General features: G+C 45.0%; 1 protein-coding gene across 6 annotated transcripts in view; it reads left to right on the top strand.

Moving 5' to 3' along the window:
- Positions 1-1,227: 1,227 nt before the first annotated feature.
- The window catches only part of TTLL1 (TTL family tubulin polyglutamylase complex subunit L1), a 31,323-nt gene continuing 14,645 nt past the window's right edge, over positions 1,228-17,905 (top strand). The window contains exons 1-4 of one of the 6 annotated variants that reach the window (XM_051621379.1): positions 1,228-1,687; positions 6,625-6,689; positions 15,549-15,666; positions 16,132-16,264. In XM_051621379.1, the coding sequence (XP_051477339.1) occupies positions 16,152-16,264 (113 nt within the window). In that variant the 5' untranslated portion in view covers positions 1,228-1,687; positions 6,625-6,689; positions 15,549-15,666; positions 16,132-16,151. Of the gene's footprint in view, positions 1,688-6,525; positions 6,690-11,811; positions 11,881-15,548; positions 15,667-16,131; positions 16,265-17,905 lie in introns of those variants that run through there. The other 5 variants (XM_051621403.1, XM_051621360.1, XM_051621369.1 and 2 more) reach the window with 5 other exon arrangements.

Below are 17,905 nucleotides of genomic sequence, written 5' to 3'. Positions count from 1 at the left end.
GAGCAGTCAAAGGAAAGTTTCAGTGACCCAACAGATGTGCAGCAATGCAAACATGCAGCATTTAGATGGCTGCTGCTTCGTATTAGCTCAAAACAGCCTAGAAATTGGAAAAATCTAGATAAATATAGCTAATGTAGGTAAGTATAGCTTCTCAGTAGTTTCACTTAGTACAAAATGCTTTCCTGTGCTGATCACAACAGCCTGCCTGGCATTAAATCACGGCAACTGGTGGAGATCCCCAGCAACAAAGTGCCTAAAAGAGACAACTTGAACAGACTTCCCTAAGTCTTTAGTTTAGGTCCGAGTTTACACATCTTCTTCTGCTGGATGCTGCCACCATGGAAATCACAAGCTCACCATAGAAACAGAATATTAAAAAAATTTAAACAGATTAATAGCTTTCCAAATGAAAGAGTAGGCAGTAGGAACCACTAAAATCATAGGAGCTGCCTGCTCATACAATGGGAAAGTCCTTCACAACCAGCAGCCAGGCTCTAGCAGGCAAGCACCTCACAGAGGGTGGTCCTCAGCAAAATAAATGACAAAACCTAACAGGTTTCAGCGTAAGTGGCACATCTCTAATATTGCCAGTATTTGGATAACACATCTCTGAAAGCATTGAAGAGATTCAGTTCACCAGCAGCAGGGCTTGGACCAAAGCTGATGTTATTGTAGTCATTACAATTTTTCTTTTTGGCTTATCAAGAGAAAGGACATCAGAGCTGTGGACAGCGGTTATTTCAAACTACATACACGTCCCTGGGTCACACTCCTGTCCCTTGGACATTTGCTGCAGCAGAAGGCTCTGCCCATTGTCTCAAGGGAGCCTGATGATGAACTTAATTACAGTCTTGTAGAGATGCTCCATTTCTATCTGGCATGTTCTTGGCCATCTCTGTCCCCCTTTGTCAGCCAAGTGGCCTCAGACAGCAGTGAAGGAGATTCCCCCCAGCTGTAATATCTTCTCCTTTTAAGCATGCTCTCTGCAGGTCAGATGAATAAAAAACTCACATAAAATATTCTCAGAAACAGAGCTAAACCCTAAGCAAAAGGATCTGTCATAACATTGCTTGGCAGGGATTTGCTTTACCATGTTTCTGCAGTCCTGTAAACTTTAAGTTTTACACTCAGGATGAGGTTGAGGCCTTTGTGCCCCAAGTAAACCTTGATTTTCTTTCAATATTTAGATTAAATTTACAGTTTCCACAAATAAAAAATATTAGTAATTAATCTGTATGCATTATTACGTAAGCAAACACACAGAAATGTGATAATAAATTAAAATATACTTGATTCTACAGAATTGAATGCTCCCCTAACCAATGTTTAATGTGGATGGAGTAAAGCATGCTACAGACTAGTTTTGGCTGGGTAGATAGTATTGTGTGTCATACAGTTTGTAGATTTAATATTCTGGTATTTTCCTTGTATTTGTAGCATTTCTGCTTTACTCATATAAAGGTTTATAATTTAGGATTTTAAGCCCATCTGGGTTTCTGAAGAGCTGTGTAGTTTAGCAGCGACAAAGAGGAGCTGAGGTCATGCCTTCTGAATTTTATTGTGACTACTATAAGGGAATTGTGTGAACCAACTCTGTTCCAGAGGGGAAAATACCACAGTCCTTTCTTTCAAGGGGACACCTATGGATTTGTACCTAAGACCAGCAGAATCTGAACATATTTTGCAGGTGAGTTAAAACGCTTAATTAAATAAGAACATATTTTAAAAATAGATAGTAGTTTCAGATGCTATTATTTGCTGCAAGAGATGCACTGCCCTGTGTTAAAAACTTCCTTTATGCATTGCTGTATGTCTCTCTCCCCAGCCCAAACAAAAATAGTGAAAAAAAGGGTAATGTCCATTGAGGGACTCTGGGCGTTCCAGCATTACATCTGATTCCCAGGTACCCAGTCCCCCAAGGACTTGGGAGCTCTGAATCAGGTGCCAAGGTTCTGTACACACCCTGCAGTGAAGCTGTATCACTTGAACTGACTCCTCCATTTCCCAGGAGACCATCTAGATCACTGGGTTACTGGGTGTAGGGGTGATCAACAGCCGAACACATTCCCACAAGTGCATCCCTGTCTGTTTTTTGTGCAAGGTCCAGTGTGACACCGACCCAGTTGCAGTACTGACTGGGTGACTCAGGGCAGCTCCTCACTTGAAAACTGCAGCAGAGCTCAAGCAGGAGCTCTTGAAAATCCACAAGTGAGAAACTGTGAATGGCTGAGCAAGGTTTAGAGGATCCCAGGGATGCTGAAGTACTACTCACTGGGACACCCAATGTGTCAGTTCTCTGGATGCAGTTAAGTCTCAGTGGGCTGCACAGAGAAACAGTCAAAGCACACACAGTGTTGGACTTTTAGAGGTTAAACAGCCCAAGTGTGTACTCATATGTACAAAGTAAACATCTAAGTATGTAGTGATGTATTCCTGTAGCCTGTAAGCACCACAGGAAAATTTGGACAAATGGCAATGGGTTTATCGTGTTTCTTCACAGCTTATAAAGTTGTTAGAGATTTCTAGCAAAACAAGTACTATAGTGGATAAAATGTATTAAAACCCAGCATAAAAAGTCAGCTGTCTATTGCACATGTATATTAACTATTTTTAGCCATTACAACCATGCGCTGTGAAAAAAATCTAAAAAAAGGTATTTTCTTTCTGTTTTTTTGGTTTTTCATCATTTCTAGACTAGATGCTAGTTTCACATTCATGGGACCACACAATGGGAATGTCTATATCTGTGAGAGATGAAAACTGTGTTCTGAAAAAGACCTATAATAAGTCAATGCACGACAGAACTCAGTCATGTAAACAAACCATACAATACCGCGACTAAAGCCCAAAGCACAACATATGCTACCTCACACCTGTTCTGATACCTTCCTCCCACAGGCTAAAAAAGAAACTGTCATAGCTGTTATGTCATGCTCTCCACAACTCAGCTGCAGCCTGGTACGCTGGCTTTGCCCACCAGTTTGTCTCAATGTAAAGGCAATCCAACAAAGAGGGGATTTAGAATGTATTTTGCAGGACAGACAGTGTCCCTCTGGTTAGAGCTATTTTTTAAATCTAGGTATATATAGAAACACATGTAAAAACTGCATTAATATGGACCTGTTCTGTTCCTTGAGTTGGGATCCATGCAGAGCTGGGCAAGAGGAGTGTGTATTACACTTCACAGGCCCTTCTGGTTCTCCAAAGCAGGATGTGTTAATCTTCTAGCACCCATCTCATGCTTTCCTGCTTTTCTCATTTATACAGAGAGAAAAGGCAAACTGATTTTGGTTTACAGAACCCAAGAGGTTGTATGTGTGCATGTGTAACGGCTTGTCATTTAGAGAGCAAGTGACCACAACCCAGGCCTCTGAGGAGGTGGCAGCAGGCTCCCATGCCAGCAACTGAGATGGTTTCCAAAACAGCAAGCAGATCAAAAAGCTCATGCTTCTCTGTAAGGCTTTCACCAAGTAAGCTGGAAGCTTAGTTTAAATGGTGAAATGCCTTCAGCAGAATTAATAATGTATTCAAGCTAAATATATACATAACATTTTCCTGAATAGAGGCCTAGATCCAAATTTTTAAAAACAGCCCTCTGGATGCATATTTATATGATGGAAATTATGGCTCTTTATGAACACAGTTACGTTGAATAATGAACATCTTTGGTAGAAAGAGTATGATGACACTATTTTTACTCTGCATTGTCAGGTTGTTCTATTTCTGGCTTTTTTTTAATTTTACCTAGCAAAAGAGAACAGAAATTCTTCCTGAAAAAGGAACATATGTTTTAACAACATTGTTAAACCAAGTATGCCAGCAGGTGAGTTGGCAAAGATGAAAGGTCCTAACATTTATTTGTAGTCCGTTCAATTAGATTTGCTGTGGTAATACTTTTTAGGAAGACAGGCATGATGATACTTCAGTATAATGCACTGACTGCTTTAGTTACAGTTTATGAATTCTCTTTATATGTTTTATGACTTATCTATAGTGTAATTTGTGTACTTTGTGGCTTACACATACAATCTTATGTACTTTACGCAGTAAAGCTATTCATAATTACAATGGGTGGTTTATTAAGTTTTAAAGCTGTTTATGAAAGTAGAAACTACTACTGATAATCTAATTCCCAGCACCTACCTACATAAATATGGATTCCCAGATAGGACGCTCGTCCTTTACCCCCGAGGTATCAAAGTATATCTCAAACTGTTTCAGATTCTACCAGCTGCCCATGCAAACTAAATTTAAATGAAAAACAAATAGAGGCTTGGTTGTTTGCATATATACCCTCCAATCCATAGCCAGCTCTTTCAAAACATGACATCATCCTCACTGTTGCAAATACAAATCTCTATGCCATTTTACAAGGACAAGTCTTTGATAAGATGACTGAGGATTAAGAGCTAGTTGCCATTTCAGAGAAACAGGAATACTGGACACCAAGGGTGTTGCAGAGAGGACGAATACACTCTTTAAAATCCCAGGCGTTTTGTTTTGTTTTCCTGAGGTTCTGGGCTCTCCTATGACCCCTGCCAGATCAGCAGTGCTTGCCCTCGGCTGTTGACCCTCCGCCCTTGCACGTCAGAAGCTGTAAGCCCTGGGCAGCACACAGGCGGTGGGAACCACAGCTGTGGCTACAGGATATCTCTGCCTCTTTCCTCCTAGAGACACCCGGGCTCCCACTGTCCTGCCTCCTGAGCCACCACAGCTCAAGGCAAAGCTTGGCCAGGTAGCCATCAGCAACCTCAGCTTCTCTCAGAAAGATGAGGGGTTAAGTCAATGTTACTCGTTTTTGAATCAGGCAGGCTAGTTAACCCAGGTTGCTGGATTAACTCTTAAACCATTACCAGGTCAAGGAGCAAAGATAAATTAATTCTTTGTCTTATACAGTGTTCCCAGTCAGCTTAACATCAATGACCTTGGAAACTGTTTACACATAAACACCTCTTAATATTGCCTGAAACAGCTATTAAGGGCACACTTCTGTAAATCTAAAAAAATACTCAATTTCTTACATTTTATTTAATTTACATTTTTATCCTCAGTAAGTTAGTATGAGAACATGCCTTCACTGAGAACACAGGCTCTCCCACCTCAAAACAAGATAGGAATAATGTGTTTGATTATAATTAAAAATGTACTCCTTAAGCAAGTCCTGTGACCTCAGTAGTAAAATAAATGCATACAGCAGACTTTAAATGCAGAAAACCTTTTGAAGTAAAGAGCTTGCACAGGTATCTTAAATTTAAGTCTCTGCTGAAAATTTGTAAGGGGCTGTGATTGAAATTCTGAGTCAAAACTTTGAGAACTTCTCAAGATTTTTGTGTCATCAGAATTAGCATGTTGTCTCTTAGAGCACTCAGAGAGCACCAGTCCTTACTATGACTTTTAACATGACTGTACAGAATAATAGGTTTCCACCTTAAAAAGTAGATAGTACAGCCATTTTATAAGCTTACAAAGTATTATTTTCCTTGAAGAGTCTTAATGATTCCTTCAGTGCTCACAAGCCTATTTCAATGGCTTGTAAATACTCAGAGAAAAAAAAGTTCTGCTGTTTTTCAAAAGCAAGACATTACATTCCCAAAAAGTTTTATGGGAAGAACTAAGAACACTAAAGATACAAATATACTGATACCAAGCTGAAACTAACCATTTTTGTTTAAAAAAACAAACAAACCACCCAACATTTTTTTCTGCCACGCTCAGATTTTTGTTTCGTGACAGCACCACATAGCTCAGGCATGTCGCCTTTGTTCTGCTTGTTCACAAAGAGTTAAGGTTTAGATTTAGTCAGAAGGCTTCTGCTCTAACATTTACATTTCCTTTTCAAAACATCTTCTGCCCTTTGCACTTCTCAGTCTCACCAAAAGGTCAGATTCTTTTATAATAAGTAAGAATTTGTTTTAAATTGTTACTTGAATTGCATGGCCGAGTTGCAGGAGGTAAGTACAACAATGTATATAGTTCACTAATCCATAAGTGAACCATGAAGCTATGGAAAATGTTTATTTGTTCACATTTATTCTGAAATTTTGTATCTTAGATTTTTTATTTTTGAAAGCTCCTAAAATAAGCAATGCATTTAGAAGAGTTGTTATTGGTAGTCAGAAAAGTTCCTGCAATGCTCATTAACACAGTTACATAATAAATTTGGAATATTTCAATCTCACATTAACATCTGTTCGATGACATTGAAAACAGATAAATCTGATGTACTTAAGAGACCTTGTTCTACCATCCCATCCACTCCAAGGGTGAAAATTACCTGCAACGAGCCTGCTGGCATCCTCAAGCAATTACGAATTCATGCCCTGATATTAAATTCAGGATTAAAGGATGCTGATCACCAAGGTCATATAGTTTAAACAGACCAAATAATATTGTTATTTTAAAGGTGATCATTCATATTCTTAAAAAGCTGGCACATTTGGGATAGCTATGGGCTGCCATTTTCCCTTCCCTGGCTGCCCTTAGTGCTGTGCAGCACAGCACACAAGCTGTTGGGTATTGCCACCTGGCACCTGCATCTTGTCCCATTTAACAGGGACACTTTATTGGACTTGTGGTCAGAAAACTCAGCATCTTCCATGACCTTTGATGGACTTTTTCCTACAGGAGCCTGTGAGATCCCACTTACAGCTGCCAGATTGGGAAGATGAGAGCAACTGATGGATTTGCAGGTATGGTGTAACTGTAAGTCTAAGAATCCAAATTTAACTCGCTGTTTATCCTGTCTCTCTTGTTCTGCACATCTCTATAAAGCATTAAAATGCCACGCTGTTCTCAGTTTTACTTAGGCTTCCTGTATTGGTAAAATGCCAATAGTAACAGTGTTACAAACACTGTAATAATAATACTATGAATTAAAATCTAGTTCAACTACAATATTTTAGTGGTATTTTTATATACAATAAAATTACCAAGTTAACATTGGTGTGATATATTCCACACATCCTGCAGGTAGTGTAACCATAAAAATAGTGCCACTATAGTGTAACAACAAGAGTCATCTTGCTCTGATGCAGCACTGTATTTCTTCCAGCACAATGTGTTCTTCAACCCTTTTCTTTTTGTCGATTTGTAGCCCTTACTCATATACAGTTTGATTTCAGTATTTGCCTTCCTAGTTTCATTCCAGATCCATACTGCATGAGGAGGGGTTTTACTACTCCCTTTGGTAACTGTGGGATCAAGCTCACAGTCAGTACCCTGCTCCAACCAGCTCTGGCTTTGGCTGGCAGGCTGTTTACCTGCAGGAGCTGAGTGCATTCCCATTTCCTTCGTCCTCTCTAAATGGTCTTACGGCCAATGGCCTGTTGATACAGAAGTCCTTCAAAAGAACTACCACAGACACCTACAGACCAGGTGAAGCAGGCAATTTTCTTTACTTTCTCCTTTCAAAAAGACAGGGTCTCTACAGCGGTGATGTTTTGACACCAGAAGAGATCAAGTACCTTGGACAAACTGATTTTCTTCATCATTATACTCAGTCTTATCTCCCATTCAACTGTCATGCATTAATTGGCAAAAAAAAACCACCCTAAAACAAAACCAACCACAGACCCACAGTATATTAACTCAAACTTAACTCAAACTAACTGTCCATGTAGCTGTTAAGAGAAAATTGTAATGGAGACCACTGTATCTTCTTGTTAGACACACAACTTTATCCTACAGCCTAAAGAAGCAGACTCAGGCTAACACTCACTTTGTAATTTAAACACCTAGAAACGTGCTTAATCACAGAACTCACCACGCTCCTGTAATCGCTTCTTCTGAAATGACTTAACCGAGTATTTACTGCTGTATGGATTTCTTTATCCAGCTCTCCTGTTGCACATCATTCCCGTTATCAGTAGCATTGTTGTAAGCGCACACCCAGATACCAAGCGGGTTCTTCAGGAGCATTCAATATGTTTATCGGTGGCACATTTTGCTGCACATCTTCGACTTATTTTGAGGGCTTATTTCCTGCTTCGCTAAGAGTGAAAGTACACGTACTCCGCTCCTCATTTGCTTAGCAGACAGCCGCCGCGTACAAAGCACGCAGCTCCCCGCAGCATCACCCGGAGGGGCACACGCGTGGCCCCCGCGGCCGCGCCGCCGGGACAGGACGGCTCCGCAGCGCGGCGCTCCCGCCCCGGCCCAGCGCCCGCGGGCACGGCGCTGCCTGCAGCCGGCGGCTCCGCATCCGCTCACCGGGTTCACCCCCGCCCGCCGTGGTTTTTAAACGACATCCATCCCCCCACACACTCCGGAGCCCAGCGATGCTGCGGCACCAGACCCGGTGGAGGTGCCGGGGGGCGGGCTTGCCTGTGCAGCCGTGCCGGGACACCCCCGGGGGCCGGGACACCCGCCTCGGGACCGGGCGCGCAGGTGAGGCGGCAGGTCCCGGGACCTCCGCCCGCCCTCAGTCCCCCGCACCGCCCCGGGGCCGCGGTCTGGGTCTGCCCGGCGAAAGGCGGCCGGTTTCCCCGCCGCGCCGCCCCTCTCCCGCCGAGAGCCCGCCGCTCACCTCGGCCCGGCTCCTCTCGGTGCCCCGCGCTGGAAGCCACCGCCGCCCTGCGGGCACGCAGGCAGGAGTCAGGAGAGGGGGGTCCCCGGACCCCTGCCCCGCCCCGGCGCGGCCACTCGCCGCGGCGTCACTCGCAGCCTGCCCCTATTGTCCGCCCGCCCCGCCCCGGACCGCTCCGCGCCCCGCTCCGCACCGCCCTGCCCCGCACCGCCCTGCCCCGCACCGCTCCGCGCCCAGCTCCGCCCCGCAGGCTCGGAGCCGGTGGCCCGGGGCGGCCGCTGCCGGCGGGAGAAGCGCCTCGGAGGGAGCGGGGTGAGGCCGGGATGGTCCCGTGGAGGGGCGGTAGGACACCGGCCGCCGCGGTGGGATGGCCCCGCCACGGTGACGGGACGTGACGGGACACTGGGCAGCCAGCGGCGCGACCAGAGCCGGCGGGCCCCTGTTGCCAAGGGACCCCTTTGCCAAGCGGCTTCGCTGGGCTGTGTGTGCGTGGGGCCGTGTGTTTGTCGCCGCAGCCCGAGCGTGCCGGAGCCCGCAGCCCGGCTGAGGGCTTCGGCGGGGTTTTGTTCCCGGTGGCAGAGATGAGGGCTGCTCAAGAACCCCCGTGGGCTTCAAGATGTATGTCGTCCTTTAAAGATAGTCTTTAAAGCGTTGGAAATGTTGTGGCGTTGTTGGCTTTTGAACAAGGAGGATCAGGTGTTGCTTTGCGTTTGCTCAGCTCAGCAAAAGCCACTGAGACACGCACCCATCCCCAGCTGCCCCCAGGGCACCTGGGGAAGAGCTTGGGTGCGGAGCACGGGAGACGCCCTGGCGGCACAGCCAGTGCAGGGTTACTGAGGGGTTAAAGGGAGGGATGTCTGCTGAAACCCTCCTGGCCTCTCGCCCGAAAGGTTTAGGGAGGTCACGGGACTTCCAGTGTTTTCCTTTTGTGCTGTTGATAACAGCGGGGTGGGGGGTTCAGGCTGGATCACCCATCACTGGAGAGCTCGGCTCGCTGCAGAAGAGCTTTGAAGAACCAAAACCCCCTGTTGCTCCACGCTTTATTGTCATGTCAAACAGGAGACTTTATCGGGTCATGCCTGAGGGTGGACTTTGCCCTGTTTATAGTATGATTTCATCTCTGTGTGAGGGAAGGTAAACACCAGGAGAAAGAGAACGAGTGGCATAGATACTGCCCTCCGCCTGGAGCTGGGATGGCGACAGGCTTTCGCGGCTGCGTTTCCAAAGGTAGAAAAGTGCGTGTGTGCCTGTGTATACACACTTACACACACCGTTTCTTTTCGCACGACGTGTCATAACCCTCCTGGTAACAGGGATGTTTTTCCCTCATCTTCCGAGCTCCATCCATGAGGATTCCTCCTCTGTAAAAGGAACGTGGCAAGGCTTATCTGCCAACCCGTGCCAAGGACTGTGCCGCGAGGACGGTGTTTACCGTTCACATGTGCAACAGGCTAGATGGAAATTGCCTCGAAAGTACAACATCATAAAAGGGAAATTAACCTCAGGAGTAACAGTGCTTGCTGAGACCATGCCCTGTTTTTACCCATTCCGATTATTTCAACGTTCCTGTTCTGCTCCCAAAAAAACAGGGTTAATTTTGCACACACAGGTCGTCTTGCTTAACTCAGCTGAAAATAAGAGATGCCAATTTCACCGTAGGAGTGATTTCTGTCACAAAGATAGCACACCGACGTTGCTACAGCATTTCCTGATACAGTAACAGTAAGCATCACTGAGCTGCTCTCCCCCACTTCTCTCGTTGGAACAATCATGTTACAAAGTGGAGATGCATTAATATTAAAAACGGGAACATCTATTATCAGCTGTGATGTAATACTGTGGGTGTAGTTTCCAGAGAGACAGCAAAACAATAGCTTTTATACCATGGCACTACAACTTTGATTAAGGATTGCTGCATTAAGCTAAGAGACTCTTACATAAAAAAAAAAACACCCAAACAACTGCTTCTGTCCTTAATGAATTATTGAACACATTTAAAAAGTGTACTTTTTCAGCTTTCCCCTGAGGTGTGATGGATGCAGGGACACAAAAAAAAGGATTGATAGCAGGAAGATTCAGGTTCACTTCCCTTGCTGCCAGCTGTCACAGCAGACAGACCTTCTTGGTTGGAGGATGGCTGTGAAGGCTGCTCCCTGCTCTCTCCTGCTGCCAGGGGTTTTGTGGTGCCAGGAAATTCCCACTGCACGTGACCAAAGGAAGATAGACTGCATTTTGTGGCCGCTTTCGTAGTTTAACTAGGGAATATTTAATAGGTCCAGTTACATGAAGTTTCACTGTTTCTTTGTAGTTGCATCCTTGAAATGGAGCCTATTGCCATAGGATGATCTGGTAAAGCATATTTATTACACTCAGATTATTTGGGGAATTAAGGCTCTTGGGGAATATAGATTTGTATCAGTTATTTACTGTACACCAACACACTGCTCATTTCGGCTACTTTCTTGGTGGTTCGATTCTTTAGTAATTTTTCTTACAGAATGAGTAACTTATTTGACTTTTAGTTCTTTCCTCAGAGACTCTCCCAATCTCTGGAGTTCTGTGTGTAACACCTTCATGTTTTGCATCAAGCCTATCACAACACGTCAGTAACCCGTCCGGTGTCTTTAACGTCATCTCTCATTTTGCAATGAATTTTGTATGTGTAAATCAGGCTTTTTTCTACACAGGCACCATAGCTCATTCGGTGCTATTTGTCTCACTTTGTTTTTCACTGTAGATTATTGTTGTTGATACTTTTGGGGGAAAATTTGCACAGAACAGGATCGGTAGAAAAAAAAGTTACATCTATATATATTTATTCCTACAGCCATCTGGTGGTGGACCTCTTAGCACCTGATGTGTTCAAAAAGGGACGTGAGCTTTGGTTTCTGAGTGACCCTGGGATTTTTTAGGTATTCTGGTCACACCCAAGCGGGCTCTGTCACGCGACGACCTTCCACAAGCTTCCGTTTACTCACGATCAGGTGCTTGTCAGGGACTTTTTCTCTGACGACGGGGCTGGCACAGGCCTGAAGAGGCCAGTGGACGATGGCGGGGTGGCTGGGCAGGCGTCTGGACCCTCTTCTCAGACGAGCAGCGTGCGGACGGTGACAGAGAAGGGCGGGAGAGGCCCAGGCCCAGCGAAGCTTCGCAGACAAGATGGCCGCCCGCGGGGCGGGGCAGCTCTGCGTCTCCATAGCAACAGCGCTCCTCCCCCCCCCTCCCGCCGCCGCCGCGGCGGCTCCGGAAGTCCCGCCCCCGGCGCGTGGCGGTTGCTAGGGAACGCGCCGGAAAGGGCGGGGGGCGATGGCAGCGGCCTGCGGAGCGGGCAGCCGGGGCCGCCCCTGCCCCGGCAGGTGAGCGCGGGGCCCCGGGTGGGTCGTCCCGCACCGACATACACGTGTGCGGGCTGCAGCCGCCCGGCACCGCGGGAGGCGCTCGGCTTCCCTACCCCTGGGGGGTGTCGCGACAGCTGAAGGGATCTGTGGCATCGTGAGCCTCCCTGGGAAGTTGGGGAGGGGGCGGGGGGGAGGCGGTGGTCTCGCCCGGTTACCTCCTGCGGGCCGGCTCTCGGAGGGTGCCTGGGAGGAACGGGGCGGCCTCTTCGCGCGGCTGTCGCGACATGGCGCTGGTGGAGGCCTGAGCCCGGCGGTGCCCGCTGCCGTGCCCTGCGGGAGCGCGTGGCAGGCGCGCGTGGCTTCCAGGGCATCCGGCGGCCCTGCCGCTGCCCCGGCTGCTCCATCCCAGCAGCTCAGCCCCCCGGCTGCTCCTTCCCAGCAGCTCAGCCCCCCGGCTGCTTCGCTCTCCGCTGGCTCCCTTTTATCCCTGGTGTTTCGGGAGTCTCTGAGGCCGGCCTCCCGCTCGCCTCGGATGGCACAGCTGCATCGCCCAAACTGGGTTTTCCGGTAATAAGCTCGGTGATGACCCGCAGTTACGCTTTCAACTGCTAGCAGCGAACAGAAATGGCCAGGTCAGGTGCCACAGACACCGGCACCGCTGACTTATCCGTATTTTGTAGTGTGAAAGGATGGTCTGCCACCAGCACGGGTGGTTTCTGCAGCGCTGGTAGTGGCAACCAGGATGCTTTTGGATCTCGCCAGCGCCTCATGAATTTGTGACAGGGGAAGAGGCCCTCACCTTGGATTCGTCTGCTGCCCCTGGCACCAGTCTGGGCCATAAAGGCAGTGTTTGGGGAAGTCTCAGGCCTGCTGTGCCTGTGTTATTCATCTGCCTCCTGACTAGGATCGGGTGGTTTCTGAAGGCTTTGACTTACTTTACTGTTACCCTACTACATGCAGGCTGGTGCTGTGTGGTACACAGCTCCTCTATGATGTTTACCAAAGCTAAGGATCCCAGCTGACCAGAAATTTGAATGCATGGTTGTCTTGTGCCATCTCATCAGGTTATCTAGAACACCTAATTGCCAAATAGAGGATTCCTGTAAAACGTTATATTGTATTAAAATTATATTATTAAAAATAAGAAAAAAATTTGGTACAACTTAGTATAGGTTATTTTTTTATTACTTCTTTTTTTGTGGATTTCAATAATCAAATTACACAAAATCAGAAGACTTTATTTACAGGCCAGTTAAACATCATCTGAGCTTATCAAACTGTCTGCATAAACTAATGATAATTTTCAGTCTGCTGTCCTGTTGCTATAATTTCAGTCTTCCTGTAACAGGATGGATCTACCTATAAGGCCTGAAGTTTCCAAAACAGGAAAAAATAATAGAATTTATCTTTCTATTTGTGGTAGAAGTTACCTTGAATTTTAGCTTTGGTTTAGTTTTAACTTGCCTTCCTGTGGGTGAGTCTTCTGTTGAGCTGTCTTGTGGCTTTTGAAATCAAACCAGTGCAGTCTGGGAGTCAGCACAGCCAGTCATGGAGCAGTCCCACCTGCTACCACAAATCCACTTGCTGGATCAGTATGTGCAGGCTTTCAGTGTTCCTCGCTATAGGATGTGTAGCATGTGTTGCAATGTCTCATCAAGAATCCTATAGAAAGGATGCAGTGATAGCTGTTGCATCCCGGGGTAGAAATGAGGTTGCAGTGTTGTAAGTGTTGGCAAAGTAGCTCTGCTTGTGGCAGCGCAGCCGATCTCCTAATGTTTGCCAGGCAGCAGCTACATGCTTCTATAAAGACAGAGGCACAGGCAGCTGCATTTGTCTGATGCCACATTTCTGGAAGCACAGTCCCTGAAGGCAGCTGTTGCTTATGTACTAAGGATGCTGGAGTGAGGCACAATTGGTAAGTAGGGAGCAAGATCAGGAAGTCAGCTAACAGAAACGGGTATAATGTTGGATGTTGGTAAAACTAGTGGGATAGCTTCGAGTTGTGGGAGGACACGTATTAAGGTGTTTTAAAAATTTTACGTTGAGTTTGGTTAATGTTATCATAGCATTTAATGCATTTCCCTTTGAAGGGACAATTGTATTCCAAGCTGACTAATCCCTGAACTTTTATAACCACAACAAGATGCTGTGTGGTACTAGTGAGTCACTGATTGTGAATCATACGTACTTCAGTACAAATAAATGAATCCCTTTGATTTATTTTTGTTTTGGTCATATCTGGTGTTGTATATGCACACACAAATGGACAGACCTCTAGCCTTCACACCCTCTACTGCTCCCCCTGCATATCTTTTTGCTCTCTTTTACTCCCTTGCATGGCAGGTTTTGTTCCTAGGAGAAGCCCGTGCCAAAGAATCTGTTTTTTGTTTTAAGAGATTTTCTTCTGAATCAGCACTTGTCTGCAGTTGTTCTATGTGAAACATAACTATGAAAATTCAGTAGGCTGCAATTGTAAAACTGATTCATGGAATGAACTGCAGAAAGACTCAACAGCGACGCTGAAACTGCTCACCAGAGCTGTCTACCCTTGACTTTATCAGTTATTATCATTTTCTCATTAATATATATTAACTTGCTTAATAGTTGTATAATAATCAGGCCTAGATCCTGGGAGGCTGGGCTTCACCAGTTACTTAGAGATGGGGTAAATACATGGTTTGTTTTATAGTGTTCTGACCATGTCAGCTGGGCTGTAGGCTTTTGGCTCGAGACTATGTATGCATGAAGGACAATATGCTTCAATTCATGTTTCTTTGCCCCCATCTTAATTGGTATTACATTGATGCACAATATGAGACACTGTGTGAAGGGGATCTCACCAAAGAGCCCTTGTAAAGCAGAGTGCAAGCGGATGGGTGCTTGCTACTGACAGAAGGCTTCAGCCTGCCCTTCAGAGAGGTAGGAATTAATTGTGGGTGTAGGGTTTGTCCTCTCTCCTTCTTCAGTTTGTTGTGCATTCCCACCTTGCTAGGCTTGGCTGTCTTTCTCAAATGAAAAGGGCAAGGATGTAACACAATATTCCAGAGGACTGACAAAAGTAACTTGAGCCCCCCAGCACAAGACCAGCATCAATAAACTGGAGCTGAGGGTTATTACCAAGATGGTCGGGGCTGAAGCGGTTGTCTGGTGAAGAGAAGCTGGGGCAACTGAGCTTCTTCAGCCTGGAGAAGAGACGGCTCTGGGGACACCTAATATATCAGCGTGCTGCTACCTGTGAGGAGGTTATCAAAAAGATACACCTGGGCTCTTCAGTGTGGTGAATGATGGGAAGATGAGAGACAACAGGCATAAGCTGAAAGAAGAGGGGTTCAGAATATATGGAAAAATATGTGAGGATTATTTTTTTTTTCCCTGTGAGTGAGACAGGATGCCCAGAGAAGCTGTGCTGTCTCCATCTTTGGATGTTTTCAAAATGTGGCTGGATAAGGCTCTGCGCCACCTGGTCTGATCTCATAGTTAATCCTGCATTGAGCGGGAGGCTGGACAAGACACCCCCTGAGGTCCCTTTCAGCCAGAGTGATACCGTGATTCTAACAGAAAAGAACAAGTGAGAGCAGAAAGTGACACCTAGGCGTCATGAGTTGAAGTGCAGCCTGACGACCTTGGGTTTGGGGAAATCCTGCTGTTAAGGGTTTAATTATATCAGCTGATCCGTATCCCCACAGGTAGAGGGGCAGGCACAATCATGGCTACATGAAATCCAGAGAAGACAGCACAAAGTTGGTAACATGACTTTGGTTCTCTTCCTTGCGGTGTAGGAAATTGGGATTCTTGACAGAGCAGGTAAGGGATTTCTCTTGGAAGTGTTTTCTTCTCCAGTCACTAAGTGAGACATATGAACTCTTTTACTTCAAAACAAAGCAAAAAAGTACATGCATGTACAACTTGGTTTGAAATAATAAAATGCCCATGCTCTACTTTTGGTTTTGTAAACATTATCCGTCAAGTGTATGATAGTGATTTCTGTCATTAGTGTATTTAAGGGAAGATACGAGTTGTGTATCCATTCATGAAGGTGGATTCGCTGGGGAGTGGGAAAGGTCCTTGTGCCTAATGTCCTTATTTGCAGTGGTCCAGTTGACAAGTGCAGGGTTTCAGTCTGGACCCAAGATGTTATTTTCCTTGATTTTTGAATGAATTTACTTTTCTATTTTACTTATGTTAAAATGTCACTTTGCTTTGACTTTCTTGCTTTGTATTCTCCCCTGTTTTCAACTTCACATCTTTAAACTTTTGTTTTACTTACAGGTTGATTCTGCTGTAGAATAATGGCAGGAAAGGTAAAGTGGGTAACTGACATAGAAAAATCTGTTCTAATAAACAACTTTGAAAAAAGAGGCTGGATTCAGGTGGCAGAAAATGAAGACTGGAATTTTTATTGGTAAGTACATTAAAAATACCAATTGCTAAATTTGTGAAAGCGTTTTAATATCTTGTGTTAATGCATTCATAATATAACAAGATGCATATTGAAAAACGAATGATGAAGAAATGATCATTGATTTACTGCAATGCTCCTAAGGGTGTAACATTTTTTTCCTCGCTTCTGTAATTTCTTAGGCTACTGCTGGGCTTCTGCTCAGATTTGCATTGGTAGATTCCTGTATCTGTACTGGCCTGCTAAAGCCACTGGGGTTCCTTGGGGCAGAAGGTCCCATCTGCATGGAACCATTCTGATGCTACTGATCTCATGCAAAAAGTGTTGTCAGGGAGTGGGAAGTTAGTGATCTAGCAAGATATTGGTCACTTATGGGAATACCCATTGTAAAAAGCCCAGGGGAAAGGCTTTTTGTTTTGAAATGCGATACCTGATTTTACTGCATTTTTTTTGTATGCATTAAGCAGAATTTTTCCTTTAGTGTTGGAGGGGATTTGTGGCCCAAGGGCAATCTTTGAATGTATCTTTTCCCAAAATTTTCTGACAATGCAGCATAAGCAAAATAATCCAAGAGTACAGAGTTCCAGCATATGATAAAATAGTCTTTTACTAATGTAACAGAGGCTTGTCCTGTTACCAGAGGCCAGGCTCCCATAATAAAGGCCTTGAGAACTGTATTTAACTTCTCCTTCAAGATAATGATTTATATGTAGACTCGTTATTCAATATTTCAATACTGAGAGTGAACGTGAAATTAAATCAAGATAATGGTAAAATAGCTTCTTATTTGGCATTTGTCTAATATAAGACCATGAAATGCCATCCTAGAATGCAGTAATCTATTAATTGGCAGAAACAATACTCTTTAAGTAAACCAAACAATTTATATTGTCCCTTTCAAATACGACAGAATGGTGGTTTGTGCTGCCAAGTGTACCCTTTGTGAACCACTTATTTAAATGGGTAGGAATCTAGTAATCTGCTCATGCTTTTGGAATGCAGTTGGGGGAGAGCAGGGTGACAGGGCACTCTCGGAAACTGTTGTGTGACTGGTTGTTTTGTTTTGGGTTTGATTTTTTTAATTTTTTTTTTGTTCCTTAAATGATAAAGTAGCAGATTGATGGCATTCAGCAGATATTCTTAAATTTCCTATGTAAGACATGTAATGCAGAAAATTCTTCATGTCTGTGTCCCTGCACTTCTGTGAAAAGTGAAGTGGAAGATAACTGACTTGATGGCTTTGTCACTGCAGGCCTCTGATCCGGCCTTTATGGGTGTTTTTAGCAAGATCTCTGAATCACTGTCTTCAGCTCACATGAAGTGCTTTACAATCCAAATGGCAAGGTAGTCAGTAGGAAGTTGGTTTTGTGGCTTTTTATAAGAGGAAACCTGAGTTTCCAGACAGTGAACTAAAAGATTTAGAAAGATGCTTCTGTAGCATTTGGCGTACACTGCTGTAATTTTTAGTCCCTGCTAGGGGTTAACCCAACAATCAACAAGCCAGGGCCAAGCTGTCATCTTCCCTTCCTCACTTCCTACTCCAATTTGAGTGGTAGTACAGGGATAGATAAAATCTTCAAAAACCTTGGTTTTGCTTATGGAAGTTCAGGATATATTGGATTGTCACTGCAGCAAAATATAATA

The sequence above is a fragment of the Apus apus genome, chromosome 1 (genome assembly GCF_020740795.1).
Source record: "Apus apus isolate bApuApu2 chromosome 1, bApuApu2.pri.cur, whole genome shotgun sequence".
Classification (NCBI taxonomy): Eukaryota; Metazoa; Chordata; class Aves; order Apodiformes; family Apodidae; genus Apus; species Apus apus.
This window is presented reverse-complemented; position numbering and strand designations above follow the sequence as displayed.